This window comes from Tasmannia lanceolata, unplaced genomic scaffold (genome assembly GCF_043159265.1).
Source record: "Tasmannia lanceolata isolate RefF3 unplaced genomic scaffold, GAP_Taslan_0.1 ptg000013l, whole genome shotgun sequence".
In the NCBI taxonomy this organism is placed as follows: Eukaryota; Viridiplantae; Streptophyta; class Magnoliopsida; order Canellales; family Winteraceae; genus Tasmannia; species Tasmannia lanceolata.
Genome location: NW_027518690.1, coordinates 31,624,583 through 31,643,893, shown reverse-complemented (window position 1 = coordinate 31,643,893; position 19,311 = coordinate 31,624,583). Strand labels below are relative to the sequence as shown.

General features: G+C 37.5%; 1 protein-coding gene across 1 annotated transcript in view; it reads right to left on the bottom strand.

Annotated features, from left to right (window-relative positions):
* Positions 1-13,181, bottom strand: part of LOC143890013 (lysine-specific demethylase JMJ705-like) — a 58,681-nt gene extending 45,500 nt beyond the window's left edge. Inside the window, exons 1-3 of the mRNA XM_077394492.1 lie at positions 12,133-13,181; positions 2,970-3,048; positions 2,762-2,829 (exon numbers count right to left, since the gene is read on the bottom strand). Coding sequence (XP_077250607.1) covers positions 2,762-2,829; positions 2,970-3,048; positions 12,133-12,964 — 979 coding nt within the window. The 5' untranslated portion in view covers positions 12,965-13,181. The remainder of the gene's footprint in view (positions 1-2,761; positions 2,830-2,969; positions 3,049-12,132) is intronic.
* Between the last annotated feature and the right edge of the window lie 6,130 nt (positions 13,182-19,311).

The following is a 19,311-nucleotide window of genomic DNA, read 5'->3' as shown; positions in this document are numbered from 1 at the left end:
AATTTATTTTTTTATACATTTTTGCCGCATCTTTTCTGAAATAGAACACTGGAACATGCGTAATACCAATATGTTCAATCCTGGAAGGGAAACAGAATACTAAGTGAAATGAAATTGAGAACTACGTCATACATAGAAAGTCTAGAATGATATAATCAAAGAACAACATAGCCTATCCGACATCCAAGTCTATTATGGTTACAAAATAGTGTTTTATATGATATCACTAGTAGTAAAACTATTATGTTTCTTACACCGTCAATGAGTCTCATAATTCGAAGTCTATCCACAGATAGTCCAAATCCCAGCACTAATCCACGTTCGTATGAAAACTTAACCTACATCATGCAGCTAAAAGTCCTCATGATCATTAGAAACCAGCTGAAATACCCTTCCCATACAGGAAAATTCTGATCAGAGCCAACATATAGAAGTAGCCACAAAATGAAACAGCAACCTGAGCCAAATGCACAAAACAGTCGGCAATAGAAGGCTTCTCTGGAGTGAAACCACATAATAACTATTATTTAAATTTAGACTAGCGTCCTCTTTAAAATGGTGTCGATGTTCTTCTCTCTTTCCAAGAATGGCTACCGCATCATTACATTTTCTTTCCTATAGTTACAAATAGCTTTTAATATGATACCACTAGTAGCAAAACTATTATGTTTCTTAGACCCTAAATGAGCCTCACAATACAATCTTATGTCTATCCACAAAGAGCCCTAAACCTAGCACTAATCAATGCTGGTATGAAAACTTAGGGCATCAACACTCTCATCAACACGCCATACCCACAAACATGGTAGCAACCTTAGAAGCACGAAGCGGGTGCGGGGGCGGAGGCGGGAGCGGGGGCGAGGAAGCGTGAGAGTCTAGAAGAGTCTAAGTTTGGAAGCGTCATGGGAGCGTGTATGTAATATTTTCTTTATATATCTTTCTAAATTCAAGTACATCAAAAAATAATAGCTTCTAACCATTTTCATATGTATCTTTCAAAATTTAAGTACATCTAAAAGCAACAATTTCTAACCATCTTCATTTTTGTGCACTCGTACCCCGTGCCTTTTGAAGATCCACAAGCCTTTGTGCTTGCTCCAATGAAGTACTTTGAAGAGTTGGAGTTTGATGCAAGAAAGTTGGTGATGGTGGGACTTATGGAGTAATAGAAGCAGGCTGGGAGCGAAAGCAGGCTTGGAGAGGTTCCCATCTCTTTGGGGTCACGCTTCCTGGAAGCTCCTTCCTAAGGAGCGCTAAATCAAGGTTCAAGGGTGGGAGCGGCACCCCGAGGGAAGATTCCTGCTTCTAAGGTAGCAACACACTCAAAAAGCACCATCCTATCAAATAACATATGCCACATGAATTGAGAAATACCTCTCACAGTCATATGCATAGAATATGCAGCTTAGTTATAAATTCTGTTTCGTTCGCCGTTTCGTTTGGGCGACCAAAACGGAACGTTTCCGTGTTTCGTCTGTTTCGTTCGGCGTTTCGTTCGAAACTTTTCGTTCCACTACGACGAGGGGATTTTTTTTCAATAGTGAAAAATAAGAAAAAAAAAATCCAAAAAAAATCAGAAATTGTTAGAAAAATATAAGAAACAATTAAATGAACAAAATATGTAAAAGATCCAACATTTACTTAAAGGAAAATCACTATCAGCTAAAATGCATGTGTTGACCAGTGTGTTGACCAATGCCTGACAAGATGAAAAAATTTTAGAGACCAAATTATGAGATTTTTTAACCGGACTTTTGGGATTTAATCATGTTTGGACATGATAGAATTTATGAATTTTTAAAATTGGAAAAATAACTTTCTTTCTTTGTTTGTAATCCTTAAAGACCATCACGGTTCTTTTTTCAATATATATCATGTTGCCATTTCAACAAAAAAAAATTGGAACAATAACCCATCGTTTGGAAGTTGGGATTTTGACCCGGGTAATTTTTTCCAAATTTTGTAACAGAACTGGAAAGTTGACTTTTTATCCCTTTAGATTTGGGTCTTGAAACTATTTTAATAGATCCAAACGGGGGGGTGTATTCCCTTATTTACATGTAAATTTTACGTAAATGGACATTTACTTGAATGACTTTACATGTAAATACTAAGAAGAGAAAGAAAGAAGAAAAGAGAACCAAGAAGAGACGAAACAAAAAAAAAGGGGAATTCTGGACGACCCCCTGTTTCGTCCAGAATTTCGGTCTCCACCGGAATTCCGGCCGGAACAAAACGGAATTCATAACTTAGATATGCAGATAATCATCCTCTTTGCAACAATTCCTCCTTGATTTATGACCAATAGATGAACACTTTTCACTATGGCACAAAAACATAGAGAAACCAATGGATTTTCTGTGAACAAAATTAAGGGAAAAACCTAAGTTTTGACTCCATGCAAGTACAAAATGAAAGATCAATCTAGGGTTTTCAAGAAGCAAACATGGTATATGAGCAAAGACAGACTGTATTGTCTGTGGTTTACACTTTATGTTTTTAGTGATTAGTTTTATGAGTAATGATAGAGCCCAGTATCATTGGTGTCATTTTGAACCACTGTGTGTGCGTGACCCAGACATGAGGAATTTAATAAGAAATTTTGTGCCATCTATGACTATTTACTAGTTCACGTAAATTACTAATCACCAAAAAAAATGAATTCACAGAAATTTAGCATGATTAACATTGTCCTTTGAAGCATAGATGCTTTGACTCCTTATCTTTTAATAAAAGAAAAAATAGTATAAGTCTGTCTCACCATGACTGAACCCTGAATGATATGATCTTGGGAAAGTGACGACAAACTCTCCAACATTTTGCACCAATCTGCTTTGAAGATAAACAAATTAACAAAAACAAGGGTTTAGTCACAGCATTATCAATAACACTAAGTTCATGTGCAAACACCAAAAATGAGAAATATAAAGAAATCTAAAAGATGAGATGGAATTTAATGAGGACGTCACCTGCAGCAAGGAATTCCCGCGTTAATAAGCACTTCAGGAGACATAACAGTGGTCTTCTCGCCAAGAGTGGCAAAAGTAACTAGGAGAAAGCAAACAGGAACAGAAATTATTTGAATGAAATAGAATATGAAGTATTTATCCATCTAAGATCAACGAAAACCAAGTGTTTCAATAAGTAGTTTCTCATTTTTAACCGGACAACACCATTTCATGCCATTATTCCAAGAAAAACTAAGAAATTGAGTAGCTTGATCCAAAACCAAATTCATGAAACATAAAAGGGAGCTTTGGTTGACTTGGTAGGCCAAAATTTGTCTCAGATGAGCCAGTGATTGATGATTGAAATAGTGAGTTTTTTAACATTGTAGAAAACGAACTGTGTTAAACAGTCAGAGATAATCGTAAAATTCTTCTGTAAACCTATGAGTCCTTTTAAAATGGAAACATCAGCACATGGGAAATTGTAATGAACTGGAACAGAAGTCGGACCATTCATTCCCCTATCTAAGTTCTACAACTGTCCAGATGAGACAAAGTTGAAATTTCAAATGAAGAATTCTTGCGCTATGGAAAAAAAAACTGAATATGAGACAATGATGATTTTCAAATAATGGGACTTGTTTTCACAATAGCAATAACAACGAAAGGTGAGTGGCTATCTTGAGCGACACCGGTGGTCTTGACACTGCTCGTGTATGCAGCTACTAGTACTCATTACCAAGATCTACATTTCACATCTGATATGTTTACATGTTATGTATAATCAATTTCAAAATTGGAAATAACAACCAGTGTAATTTTCTTTTCTCCTTAGGGACCCTTCTCACTGTAGACTTGTGAGATAAAACAAGTAAAAAGAAGAAGAGAAACAAGAAAGAAAAGTATTTGCGTGAATGAGAGTTATGCCATTTGAATAGACTCCCCTCTTTTATTCACTTAGGCTGAGTTTGGTTGCCGCATTCCCCACGGAAAAGGAGGGGAAAGCAGGTGACCTTTTTGTCAAAACTACCTTAACCAGCCGTTATGTTGTCATTCATCTGAGTGCCCCTGGGGATTTCACGGACTTTCCTTATCATCCGACATGGATGGCGAAATCTTCTCATGAGTTTACGGCTTATGCTAGAGAAAAATTGATAAAAACGTCTCTCTCTCTCTCTCTCTCTCTCTCTCTCTCTCTCTCTCTCTCTCTCTCTCTCTCTCTCTCATCTGCACGCCTCCCATCGCCCCTCACTTGCATCCCCTCAGTTTTCATTTCACCACGTCATTTCCGAGGGTTTCCGAACTAAGGATTGCAATTGCAACTGAACGGGCCCTTAAGAGAGTAACATGAACTCATATTTCAACACACCCCCCACGCCCAAAGATAGTATAGATATCAGTCATATCCAGCTCGTAAAGAATATCTCGAAGTCGATCGCCGACAACGGCCTTGGTGAGAATATCAACCAATTGATCCTCTGATAAGACAGGATATTGTGATCACCTTGGCATCTACTTTCTCTTTAATGAAGTGGCAATCTACCTCTATGTGTTCGGTCCTTTCATGGAAGACCGGATTTGAGGCGCTATGAAGTGTTGCTTGATCCCCTGATTAGACTAGGGTGATGTGATAACCTTGGTCTCTACTTTTCTCTAATGAAGTGATAGTCTACCTTTATGCGTTTGGTCCTTTCATGAAAGACCAATTTTGTAGTGATATGAATTGCTGCTTGATTGTAACAGAACAAGTTCATACGCATCAACTTTAACTCTCATTTCTCTAAGAAGCACTTTAATCCAATAAAGTTCACAAATAGAATGTGCTATCACTCTGTACTTGGCTTAGACACTTGATCTGGCTATAACTGCATGCTTTTTTGACGCATAACAGGTACGCAAAGATAACTTATTTGTAGCTACGGAACCAATTGAAATAGGACATCCAACTGGAACTAACTTAGTTAAGGGTTGGATCATATATCATATGGCAAGAGATAATGGAATGATAATAGGGTGGACTATAAATGTTGAAAAACGAGAGATCTCTAATCTATCAAAACAGAATCAGACACGATATGCAGCTAACAACAGGATGAGATGTAAGAAACACAAATACAAAGCAAGAATACAAGATTTGTGTGGTTCATTGTCTACCTACGTCTACGGGATGTTAGAGTTTTACTATTTCAATTAGGGTTACAAAACTCTCATTTTCTTCTTTTCAGACAAGAAACACACAAGAAAAGCACCTCCATCCATTATCCTAATATAGGGCTCATACACTAATACCGCTACATAAGAAAATTATTAAAATACCCTTGTAACACAAACCGACAATTAGTCCTTCGAGGTGAAGAATCACTGCCAGAATACAAGACATTTGCACAACAATAAATGATGTTAAGGGACTGGGGAGGGTGCTTAAATGGACAAGTTGGAAATTAATTGTAATGAGTGTTCAGGGGTTATTTAATGGGTTGCAAAGAACGTTGGGTCTAAGGCTAATATATCTGATGGCCAATCAATAAAGATTTTATTTTATTTTTTGAAAAATAAAAGAGCAATTTTAACCAATCAATAAAGATGAACTGCCAAGATTGAGAAAACAGGTAGAAAGGGTATTGATGCAAATGCGGATGAGAGGGGCTTCCGGTTGACATCAAGTAGGATAATAGAGTTTCTGAGCCTATAAGGTTCACAAAGGGAATATCATTCAAAAGAGAAAAAAAAAGGTTCACAAAGGGAATGGGTAAATGGGATTTTTGTAGCAAGTGTACGGATTTAAGGGGATTTGATAGAAGGGTGAAACGAGAAAGAAAGAGGTGTCGAATGTTGATATGGGAAGGGGAAAAGTGGCAGTGAAGGCTGCCGGGTGAAAGATGAGGCTGAGGGGCACTCATGAGGTAGTGGTATGATTGTAGGTTTCTAGAGAAGGGGGAGAAGGGTGGTTGATGACACTCGTGAAGTTAAGGGATAGCAAGTTAGTGGTCGTGAGCAACAGTTCTCCAAGAACCAATAAAATTAAAAAAGAAATGATGGAGGGGTTGAAAAGAAATAGAGAAGAAGGTAAGGGAAAGAGAAAGATAGTACCTAGAGTCACACCAGAACACAAGCTTCACACCTACGAATAAGAGAATGTCTCACACCAGCTCAAGCAAAGCAACGTTCATTCATTCAATATCAATAGCAACCATTAGAGGTCATAGGCAATATATATAATTAGAGAAAAAACCCACAAAAATCCCAGAAGGGTCCTATTTAGAAACATCTTTTAGAAGGGATCTAGAATTGAACAAATTAAACTCCTAATGACTTAAGACCTCTTACATAGACCTTTTTCTACTACAATGGCTATTAGGACTCTTAATCAGACCTCAAATAGGATTCCAAATAAGCATAGTAAATCTCCACGAAAATAATGAGTTGTCCACAGGTGCACTTAAGTGGCTTAAGTGTCAAAAGGGTTGGGGACAATAAGGGGGGGGTTAGTCACAGCGGATTTGCGTGACTTTTGGCGCATTCTATGAGTCAGCCGTTAGTCGCGCGTGCCTTTTTCCGAGAATTGTAGAATAACCTGTTAGTGGCAAGTTCCCCAAATCTGCGTACTTCTAACTTAGCGCAACTTTGAAGTTCCGCTTATAAATACAAACCCTCGATGAATTGTCCGACTGAAACAGGTGTTATTCTAAAAAGCCGCTCAACCAGGACTCATCTCTCCTCCCTTTGCCCTAGCGAGATGCTCTTTCACTCCATCAAGAAAAAATCTTGTTACTTGCCAAACAGCTCTCTCTCTCTCTCTCTCTCTCTCTCTCTCTCTCTCTCTCTCTCTCTCTCTCTCTCTCTCTCTCTCTCTCTCTCTCTCTTCCCTGCAGCTTTCTTCAAGACCGTGGACCACCGAGCATGACTGGCCCACGAGAAAATGGGTATATTGACGATCCTTCTGCAGGTGACCTAAAAAAGCTGCAATCTCTGAAAGCTTACCTTGATCCTTCCTTGCATTGTGATTTTGTTTTCTTTTTTCTTTCCTGCTTATGTTGGATGCTCTGTTTGCAATAAACCCTAGGTTTCAGTTTTTTCATTAAAATGTGTATATCAGACTAAAATCTAAGATTTTATCGACTAATTGGGCCCGCAAACCTTTATTTGCATATGCTAGTCGGGCGAACAAAACCCACACAGGTGTTTGGAAACACCAATTGGGCCTACAAACCCCACAAATTTGTTACAGCCCATATACACACAGGATAATTGTAAAAAAATGTCAATCTTTTAAACTTTAAAATAAGGCAATTGTATTTGTTGATGGATGATACAGTAAAAAAAATGTCAATCTTTTAAACTTTAAAATAGGGCAATTGTATTTGTTGATGGATGATACAGTAAAAAAAATGTCAATCTTTTAAACTTTAAAATAGGGCAATTGTATTTGTTGATGGATGACGCAGAACTTCAATTCCTGCGTGAAGTTCCCTTGAAAGTTCATGTAAGTTCATGAAAGCTTAGATGTCCGCACATTCAAAGTCCCAGTCTCTGACTGTCACGGACAATTTATGAGAGTTCACACGACCTTGAAAATCCCGTACGACTAATCCCCTCTAATGATAAAGACAACCACTTTAACAATGGCATCAAAACTGAGAAGGGCACCATCAAAATTGAGAAGGGCACCAAAGACACCCTCAAAAGTATAGGAAGCCAGGGAGAATTGAGAGTGAAGGTTGGCATGACTACTGGGAGTTCATTGGCTCCGGTCCTCACACATGTTGCAAACGATAGGCCTTCCAACGGACTAAGTATTTCCAAACGCACAAGAAGATTTGAGTGATTGTGAAGTCGGTTAGAAGTAACATGATCACAAGGTCTTCCTTTGATGTAATCATTGTAACGTGTTAGCTTAGGCGGAAAGAAAGTTAGGTAATCCGCTTTCTTAGGTTTGTAGACTTCTTGAGGTTTAAGGCAGGGTGGCTTGCTTTCTCCTTTTCTGTTCACGATAATACCTGAAACCCTAAGTAGAAAGCTTGATAAACGTGGGAGTTATGGGTTGGTTAAAGGCTTCATTGTAGGGTACCTACGGTTGAAAATCACTTACCTTCGGTGATGGGAACATCAACAATGGGCATGGATTCAAGGTTTACAAGCGTAGACGTGAACGAGAGTGATGGCGGGGACTCTAGCATGGGCCACAGACATTGTCGCCTTTTTTTATTATTATTATTTATCTTATATCTTCGTCATTTTATTTGTAGCCTACTTTTTAGGCATCAAATCTCATCCATTTGGCGTGGTTTTGGTATTATTGGAAAGGTTTTTCGATTACCTATCTAATGAGCCCAAGATCACATGATTTAGATGTGATTTGAGCAAGTTATGGGTGTTTTTAAGAAGCGGTATAGGTCTATTACAGGATACTATTTTAGGTAAGTTTTTATCTTTATTTAGCTTTGCTTTAGATTAGATGAATGGTTGAGATTAGTTTTTAACTTTAGGTTATCTTCTAATGTTTCTTTTCTTATAAATACATCTTATGAAAGCAATGTAAAAGACTTTGGGATATTGAATAGAATTGAGAATTTTTTTGTGAGAGCTATTGTGGCTTGGACTTCTTCTCTTCTCCTCTTGGTGGCTTGGAGCCATTCTTCTCTAATCTCCTCTCATCTATTATCTTCTATCTCTTCAATCAAATCAATACAAAAAAGGTTAGTAAATCACATTTTCTTTGTTCTTGAACCCTAAAACTAGAAAACCCAAAATCCATAGATCTCTCTTGTTCTCCAAGATCGTGTTATGAGATTTTGAGGGATTTTTTTATGATTAAACCTCAGCCTAAAGGCCCTAAACACCCAAGAACCCTAAGTTTAAACCCCTTTTGCAGCCAATTGAAAATTCGCCCGGAAACCTCTTTTAAAGATCCCTAGCCTAAACCTACCATCAAATCAGAGCCTAAACCCTAGATTAACCTTTCTTTTACCTTCTAAACATTAACCTAAGATTTGAACAGCAATATTAAACCAAAATCCCAGATCTGTCAAATTACCAAAATACCCCTACAACCCAAAAGTGGACCGTTTTGAGCTACTGCTATTGGACATTTTTTTTATTTTTCTTCATTGGATATTATCATTTTCATGTTTGTGTGACATCTATTTCATTGGTACTTGCATTAGCTTTTAGTTCTTGTAATTGGTTGCATGCGTAGGCCTAGTTTCGGACTAATCTTTCTATTATCAATTCATCTAACGAATCCTTATCGCTTTGATTAATTTGTATAAGGTTTAGTTCATGCTTAATTACAATCTTTACAATTATTTATGCTATTTAAGTCTCATTATTGCTGCTGCCCATAGATTAATTAGGTGTTAATTCGGCCCTAGGTAAGTTGTTAAGTATTCTTTTAGTTTTCCGGATAAGCCCTAAATTGTCCTAAAGTCTTAATCACACTAGGAGTGTAAGATTTTCCCTAAATTAGGTATTGACCTGCATCATTCAGTATGCTAATTATACTCTAATTCTTAGCAAGGCAGATAAGGAAAAAGTAATGAAATTAAAAGCTATGCTCATGTGTTACGAGGTAGTGATTGGGCAAAGGACTAACTTCTACAAGTCTAAGTTGCTTGGCATCCATCTCGCTGATGGAGAAAGAGAGAAATTTGAAGATTTACTTGGGTGCTCAGTGGATCAATTCCCCTCTATATATCTGCTTCCCTTTATGTGAAGGAAAACCTAATAAGGTGTAGGACCCGATTAACGAAAAAGTGGCGAAATGGCTATCTTCTTGGAAGTGAAACCTCATATCATTAGGGGGTAGGATCACTCTTAGAAAGGTGTTGCTGACCAACCTTCCTATATATTTCTTTTCTCTGGCTTAGGTGCTTGGTTGCATTGCTAACATGTATTGAGCAACTTCAGGGGAACTTTTTTCTTTTTCGGGAGGGAGAGGGGGTCATATGATAAAAAGAACTTCCACCTTGTTAGTTGGGAGGAAGTGTGCAAACCTTTAAACAGGCAGGTCTGGCTTTAAAACTGTCCGAAGCATGAATAAAGTGTTGCTTGGGAACGGCAATTGAGGGCTGGGGAGGAGAGAAATCTATAGTGGACATTAGTCATAGAGCAGAAGTATGGAGATAGCCATGGAGATGGGTATGATGACAAGTACATGACTGGTGGTTTGATAGTACAGCAGGATGTATTGAGGCAGAAGCAAAAAAAATTGAGGGTGTTAGATTTTAAGTTTACAAGGGGGACACGATTAGGTTTTGGATGGATAGATGGTGTAGGGATGCCCATTCAAAAAAAAGATGGAGTGGGGATAGATTTTTATGGAGATGTTTCCTTCGAGCGGAGAGAGGAGCGTATTATTTGCATAGTAAATTTTAGATGTAATTTCTTGGATTGGGAGATTGAATCCGTCCCTATATGTATTAGAATCCGCTTTCATCAAGAAGGAAGTGACAAAAGGGTTTGGATCTGGAATTCCTCTGAGGTGTTCAGCTTCGAATCATTCTATCACCAAATTATTCTCCGCTCTCCACCCATGCCTCTTCACAGAATTTGGAAAATTCCAGTTCCGCCTAGAGCCTGTTCTTTTGGGACGACAACTTTTCTGGAAGAGATAATGACGGTAGACCATCTTCACAATCAGAAGGTCTTAACTAATGACCACTGTGAATTTTTTCTTAGAGGCTGGAGAATCCATGAAACACAGCTTCGTACACTGCAGTTTAACTAGAGATGCCTGGAATCGCATTCTTGGGAGGTTTGGGGTCGCCAGGGTATTCCCTTCTCAGGTGGCCGAGTTATTTGATTGCTAGTTCTTCGCTCCTTCACCTAAGAAAGGGAGAATTCTGTGGACGGTGGCATTGATGGCTACCATTTGGGTTGTTTGGAAAGAAAGAAATGCTCGCATTTTCAAAAATTCTTCCAAAGGACCTTTTTAAATCTACATGAAGATTGTATCTCTAGCCATTGTGTGGGTCAAGACCTTGCCTGGTTATACATATATCTCTAGTTATGATTTAAGGAGGTTTTGGATAGAGATATGTTCTAGTGAGGAGGTAGCCGAAACACCCTCAGCCCTATGGTCCAGGCATGGAAAATTTAAACTTTGACAGTTCAAGCACAAGTAATCCTTACCCTTCTGGAGTATGGGGAGTGCTTAGATATGAGACTAACGCTACTAGGTGGGCTTTTTTGGGACCCATTGGTTTTAAGGATTTTAATGAAGCAGAAAATTCATTGATAGAAGAGATGTGAGTAGGTTGATGGTTGAAGGGGATTATGTTAATGTAATTGGATAGATGGAACAGAGGAACCCACATCCATTGAGGTTTGTAGATGAAATCGAAGAGATTCTGAGCCGCATTGAGGGATTTCCGATTCATATTCACCACGTGAGGAGATCAGCTAATAGCAACGCGGTTAGAGATCTTTGGCATTCAAAAAAAACGGATACATGAAGCAAAGATTATGAACCACTACTACATATTGCCTACAGGCTGAATTGTTTCTAGTTTGAGAACTAATTTACTAAAATCAGAACTTCTATATGGAATTTGAGTTATTTACTTCTGTTTCAAAAAAATAATAATAATAATAAGTTGTTCACTATTATAAAAATTCTGATGTCTATAGACTTAGTCATGATTTATAACAACTTTTATCCTTTTCAAACTCTACGATACTTTTTCCCTTTTTGATTTTCTATATTTTATTTTCAAAGTACAGAACTCAGCAGAGTGTAGTCAAAAAACTTGGTTCAGTCTCACATCAACTCAAACTGAAGCACTCATCAAGTCTGATTCAAATGAAACATCCACTTAGAAAAAAAAATGCAACGCCCATCTCAAACAGCAGGGGGATAAATGCAATACACACTGAGACAAAACTATTAGTAAAAGTAATGGTATCTGAAAAGAGAAACTAAAAATTTGAACACAACACAGACCAACATAAAAAGTCTTAAAGTAAAAAATAGAATACAAACTACACTTAGAAGAAAATGCAATGATCATCACAAAACCAGGGGAATAAATGCAATACAGTACAAAAAAATGCAGTGCCTACTTAAAGAAAGTAAGTACAAAAATCCAATGTTATTCAGAAAACAGAAACAAAAGATACAACACATTACCCATCAAAAAAGAGATTTAAGTCCAAAAACAACATAGAAACAAAGCATTGAACTCACCAAGGGGATTGACCTCTCCTCCATAACCATGAACCCTAACCACCTCCTCAAACGCGACCGCCGCATCTCTAGGCACTCCATACCAAGTCTTCACCGCCCCCAAATGCAAATAATTCAAACTATGCAAATCATGATCTTCCACATGCCAAGCAAACCAACTAAACATCATAGCTATATACAACATAGGCGACGTAACCCCAGGTATCTCCTCCTTCATAAACCTCAACAGAGACCCATTCGCCCTCGAAACCCCTCTCATATTCCACGCCGTCTCTCCCACAGTCTCCGCCTCCCCGTATTTTTTCCCACAAATCCCCGCAAAAGCCGATCCCGCCATGTCATTAGCATACTCCACATTAAAGGGTTTATCCGCATTCGCCTTCCAAAACAGGGTTTCAATTTCTAGGGTTGAGAGCGTCTTTTTTCCGAATTTTTTCAACTGGGTTTTCTCAAAATGCTTTGCTTTGGAATCAAATTGCTGAACAGTGTAGGTCTCGCCGCTCTGCCAGACGGGTTTTTGGGCGGGTCGGTTTTTTCGCGGGCAGAAGCCGATCTGTTGTTGGCGGGTTGTGAATGTGGGGGGTTTTTTAGGGTTAGGGTTAGGGTTTCGGGTTGAGAGAGAGCGGTTTAGGTTTGAGATTGCAGTTTTTTTGGGGGAAGAGGGGAGGGGAGGGACTATTTTGCAGATGCCAAATTTGGAGGCTTCTTTTTCGATTTTGAGAATGTATGAGATAGGGTCTTGAAATTCTGTTGGGGTTGGATGGTATTCTGGGGCTAAAGGGAGTGATTTTAGCCATGGAAGGATTTCTGGGGGTGGCTCTGTTTGTGACATTTTTGGAGGACTTGAAGGTGGGAGTTCTCATTTGATGGGTCTCATCTCATGGTATGGGAATAAAAATGAAAAGAAGAAGAATGGGGTTTTTTTTTTTTTTTTTTTGTCTCTTGGTTTTTTGTTTATCTTCTTCTGCTTCTTTTGGGTAATGAGGAGATGCTCTTTATTTTGAAGGAAATGGTGCGGAGAAACAGAGAGATGAAGAGGGCAAGTGGGGGAGTGGAGGTTTTATTCTGGTTTAGGGGTGAGTGCTTGAAATGCCCTTAGTTTTAGTGTGAATAACAAGCATTACCCTTTTCATTTAATTGGTGCAGGTGAGATAATTTTTATTTTTATTATAACTAGGGAGGGGATTTGAAGGGTTTGGGATTTTAGGAATCCCATGTTAGTTCTAGTGTGCAAAGTCCACGACTGTGTTACGAAAAAAATTGTGTTTTCTTTTTTTTTTTTTTTCCTCATTCATCCTTTTTATAAATAAAAAATTGTATTACAAATTGTCATATACCCATTATTCTTTTTGTTCTTTTTTCTATTGTTTTTCTTTCAAATTTTATGTATTTTCTATCCTTTAAAAGAATTGCCTGCCATGATTAAGAATTGTTCAGTTTGATAACAAAAGGCATTGTTCTTGCTTTGATTAAGAACTATTAAGTTCAATCTCAAAAAAAAATGAGAATTGTTAATTTTAGATTCAAGGATTCAAGGATTCTATTCGGCATTGGAGTTGAAAACTTCCAATTTATTGGTTACTGTAATTTATTCTTATTGCTAGGGACTTCAATTGATTTTCGAGAGAATGTTTAGTTATGAGTACTTTCAACGGCTGTCATGTCGATAAATTATTGTTAGAATATAGTTTATGGAAATAAGCTTTGGATGTTGTGATTCGGTATGCATGGTTATAATTTCTCAATGCTTTGGCTAAGCCTTAATTAGTTTTTTTTTTTTTTTTTTTTTTTTTTGAATAGTAGCTAAGCCTTAATTAGTAACCTTGATCAGGAGAAAAGAAGGATTTTACTAGTTTATATCTTTCCATATGCAAAATTCAGACCCGCATTATATAATCAATTTGATTCATGTTTGACGCTTTGACTGTAACATGCTTGGTGATACATTGCAAAGATCCTATTTGATTATATTCGATCTATATTTATTTTCCTTGTTTCTGCCATTTTGTGGGATTCGGTGGAAGCTAAATTAGAAAGTCTTTTAGGTTTTGGAAAACCCTAGTGTTGAATACAAGATCAAAGCAGAAGCCAAAAAGAAAACCAAAAACACAAAAAGCCACAATAACAAAAGAGAAAACATTTCTCTTGAATATTATAATAAAAAAGGTACTGATATCCCCCCTCTAACAGATAAAATCTCCCTTTTAATGTTATTCGTTAAGTTTTAAAGGCAAAAGAAAAACGTTACAGGGGGTGAATTTATCCTCAAGCAGTGAACCATTCTCATAGAAACCGTTAAAGTGGGGGGGGGGGGGGGGGGGTAAAAGTCTCAGTGTCCTACCTAAGTCTAACTCTTTTCCCAAAACAACTATAACAACCCAAAACCAAAACCGTTTCTAATTTAACTCCTAGCAGCCACACACAAATCCTTTCCTCTTCTAACTATTAGAAATCAAAACAGTATAAAAACCTTATTCTAAATCAAAAACACTAACTAAGATACCTAATTCATCACGTCCTAGTTGAATTAGAAATGATCTATGTGGACCCGCATCAGCCTGGCCCCTCTGACATGCGTGTAGAGTCAGTGATGACTCTCAACACTATTTATAAAGCTTTTTAGCGCACACTTTGCTCTTGGCAAGAGGTTCTTTGTGTGATGGGTGCAAAGAGGAGGGGAGAGAGAGAAAGAGATGAGGGAGAAAAAGGAAAGAGAGAATGAGAGGCTTCTTCTTTGATATTTCTCATGGGTTTTCTTCTCCGGGTTTCTCTCGGGTTGCTCTAGAGTACGGTCTTAGTTGAGAGGGCAAGGGAAATGTTGCGCTTTACGGGTTTGCAAGTTAGTTCTATTGTAATCCTCATATTCTGTTTTCTCATAGTGGAAGATCGTGTTCTCGCCCATGGACGTTGACATCTTGGCCAAACCACATAAAATCTTAGGGTGTGTTTGGCATCGTTTTTTTCAAACAATTTTTGTGTTTTTTTTTTCAATTTTGAAAACGAAAAGCATAAAAATATGTTTGGCTGGTTTTCGGTAAGCGATTTTTTCGAATTTTATTTCGTTCCAAAATCGAAAAATATGGAGCATATATTTGACGTTTCTCGCTAGAAATGGAATCAGAAAAGGAGAGACGGGGAATGTTTTGTTGTAATCATACTATTTGTTGTAAACCAATAATAGAATTGGAATGTAAAGAAGAATTGTTAGAGAGATATAAGTATGATTAATAAAGATGAAACTTGTTCCACAACCCGGAACAAAAGAGTAAGAGTACTGTGTATATAAACAAAGTAACAAACTTGAAAGAAATCAAATAAAGAAGTGAGGTACAATTTACCGAATCTCCTTAAAGGGATTTGTTCCTGCCTATGGTGCTTTGCAGATAATGAACAATGCTTTCCAACATACAACACTTCCAACCAGGCTTGATTAGCACTATCAAACTTGGACGCGATCGAAATTTACTTGGATCAACACACTCAGAGAAAACACTTGGAAAAATTTGATTTGATATCAAAAGGATGATCAAAAGATAATTTCCTTTCAAAGAATATAACTCTTTCTGCAGAAGAAAAACTGTGTCGTGGATGAGAAATTCGTTTGCTATTTATAGACAACGAATGGAAATGTCTTTTCACCAAAAAACAGTTGGAATTTGTAGCTGTTAAGAAATGAATTGAGAATTTGTAACTGTCAAGAAATAAATGGAGAATTTGTAACTGTCAGGAAATAATGGATATGAGCCATTAAACCACTTTAAGTTACAACAGTCAAAATTTGAGAATTTGTAACTATCAGGAAATAATGGACATGAGCCATTAAACCACTTTAAGTTACAACACGTTTTATCGGACATGTCTCTCCAAAAAAGGATCATCTTTCCACCGTACCCCCTCTTATCCAAACAGAGAAGCTAGTAGCACTCAGACTACTGAAGCTTCTCTCTCTCTCTCCCTGGTGAAACCTTGGCAACTGATTTGAGAACATCCCGAACATGGGAGACCACCTCTGAACTGCTGACATAGCCGTCCTCCATTTCATGAACTCCTGTCTCATCAAAAGCTAATCATATCCCAATAATCTTCGATAGAATGCTGAATCTACTAGGTTTGTGGATCTTTCTCTGCATGCAAGGGAAACATAAAGCAGAACCCTAGAAATTATAGTTAAATCAACAAAATATTCCTTAATTGGTAAATTCTCTAAACAAGAGGTGTAGATTTGCTCTCTATGTGGGTAGAAGCACCTCTGTAATGAGTTGATCAGACTTGAAGGGTTGTGACCTTCTAACTTTGAATATATACTAGTTTTGGTGCCCTTCCCTTCAACATTCAAACATATAAAAGAGCAATTAGGGTTTAAAGTTCAAAATTGGGTCCTCATAGAACGATCTAGTGCAAGGATACCAAGGTTTCTTGGATTAAACCTGCTGCCATATTTTATATAATCTGAAATTTAAATATGTTTTATCTATTAAGTTGAGACAATGAGCCAAATTTTCTGTGATTTGAGTTCAACCCAACCTTGATTTTGGAAGGGAAGGAACACTGCCTTTGGACTCGGTTTCCTACAATGCTAGTTAAGGTTTCTCAGGAACCTTGACTTCCAAAAGTCTCACGATAGCAAGGAGTTATTGTGGGTCCATTTTTTGAAGTGCCACTACGAGTTCTGCACATGTTCATTAGCTTAATGTGCTGTGAGAACTCGTTCACTCTCACTATCTATCATTGCTTTTCATTTTGAAACCAAGGCTACAAGCTAGTTCCTTTGCATGTTAATGAGATGTTTCTGCAGTTATACGTTGCATGTGACACTAGTCATTGATTTAGCAATGCCTGCTCATTGCTTGTTATAAAGCTCCTGAAAGTTGAATTAATGACCTCCATTTAAAAGACTTTAATTTACTTGATGGATGGCCTAAGGCTTTTCCAAGTGAGTAACATAGATACGGTTGGGACCACCTTTGAAGCTGACTCAGGATTACCTACCTAGATGTTTGATTAAAAAAAGAAATACAAAGGATATAAAGGCAACATTACTGGAGGTTGATTTTCACCTTACTGTCATTGGAAATTTCTTTAGAATTGAAAAAATCTGGTCTTAATTACACTTGGAAAAGTGTAAGAAGACAACCATCCTTGAGCTTGGCTTAAATAAAAAATGTGTCAATTGATCCCGCACTGAAACACATACGCCCGGTTGAATAATTGGCTAAAACCATTTACTGCTCTTATGCATTCTTGTCGCTCGTGATTGTTAATTTCCCTGTTGCAATTGTTATCCCATTCCCATTGTCAATGATCGTTGGCTCTGAAATAAGCAACCATTTTCAGCCATCATTGTCTTTACAAATAATCCAATTGATAGGTTAATATAGTCTCTACTGAACTTATGTCGGCAAGACAATGTCACGCTTAAAGAGAATAAATGACCTAGATGAAATTTATAAGCAGCCGGCTCTCACTTCTACATTTTGTTTACTTGACCAAGGAATATACTTGGGGGTTTAGATGATTGTTGATATTTTTTATGGATAGTATTGAATATTTTTACTTGAATTTTTTTACTAGTACTTGGTTTATTAATGATATTAATGCATCATTTGTCTTTATTATTATTAATACTTCATTAGGCTGACTTCATTTTACACATCACTCTTATAATACATGTATCACTATTGATTTTCTATTGTTAATAGGAAATAATTAATTTTATTAGCCAAACGTGATTTTGTTCCAAAAATAAAAAAATGATATTTTATGTCAGTTACCAAATGTGATTCTGATTTTTAAAATTAGAATCAAAATAAAAAACAGAATCAAGAATCAATGTCAAAATCAAGTAATAGAATCAGAATTGTTGCCAAACGCACCCTTAGTGTTCACCTTGTGGTTTGTGTTTATTTTTAATTTTATGTTAACTTGTACACGATAGGATCGGATTTGCCCAACGGATTTTTCTCAACAAGTGGTATCAGAGCACATGTTGGAGTGACCATCGTTGGGTCACGGTTGGAGCAACAATGGGTGTCGTTGTTAGATCACGGTTAGAGAGTAATTGTTAGAGGTAGAAAGATTGTTTGAGAGATTTTAGTTTGAGGTGGAGATTTACAACAAAGGGTGATTTGAGATGGTGGTCAAATTCGGTCTCTATCTAAATTTGGCATCGACATGTTTGATGGAAAGAATAGTTTCACCATTGGCCTATGAGGATGAAGAACATCCTTGTTCAACTAGGCCTGGCTAAGGCAATGAAGGGAAAGGATAGGAAATTGGAGAAGATGAAGGATATCGAGTGTGCTAGATTGTATGGTCTAGTTGGGGGTACAGTAATTAGTGTTCTTAAGATCTCGATTGCTAATTGAAAATAGAGTGGTGGCATGAGCAAGCGTACGGTCTCTTTCACAGTTACTGTTAGAGTTAGTGCCCTAAAAACCAGTGTGCTTTGCCTATTAATTAATAAAATTTTCATTTCATGACATTCTTGGTTGTTATTTATATTAATATGTGGGACATGCTTATTTATTTTACACATATTTGTCCTCAGGGAGCAAAGTAGGAGTCCCATGCTCGAGGATTCACAGATCCTAAGGAGCAAGGAGATGTGGAATTCCAGTTCTCTGCAAACCTTAAACGTTCCTAGTTGAGGTTGAGATTGGACATCTCCTCCTGTGCACAACTAGCACCAATCTTGCCTAGATGCGCATGTCGTGGAGTGGCTTGTCTTAGTCACTTGGGTAGTGGACCCTAAGTAAGAAGAGTGGGTGCGACGATGGTATCACGCACTGAACTGGATCATATTGGAATAGCTCGTGGAAATGGGATAATAAGGCTATTCTACCAGACAAGACCCTTTACATGTCCTTCAACTTGAGGGATCATATTAGTCTGTGGGCCTGTCCTTCTTTCTTAGTCTATCTAACAATGGTTCTTTTAAGGATCACTTAAGGGTAGTACTGGAGTGTTAGACAAACCTACAAGACTAATAGGCATGCTTGACATGGAATTCTCCCCCCAAATTATTGGGAATCATCTACAGTTTTGAACAGAGCAGTAGGCGTATAAAATTACATGACCATATGGATTTGATAAAAATTTTATCAAATGTTTTACAAAATATATTTTGAAATGTTTTAGCAAATGCATTTGCGGGCTCAAACTGCTTGACTAAAAGGTATA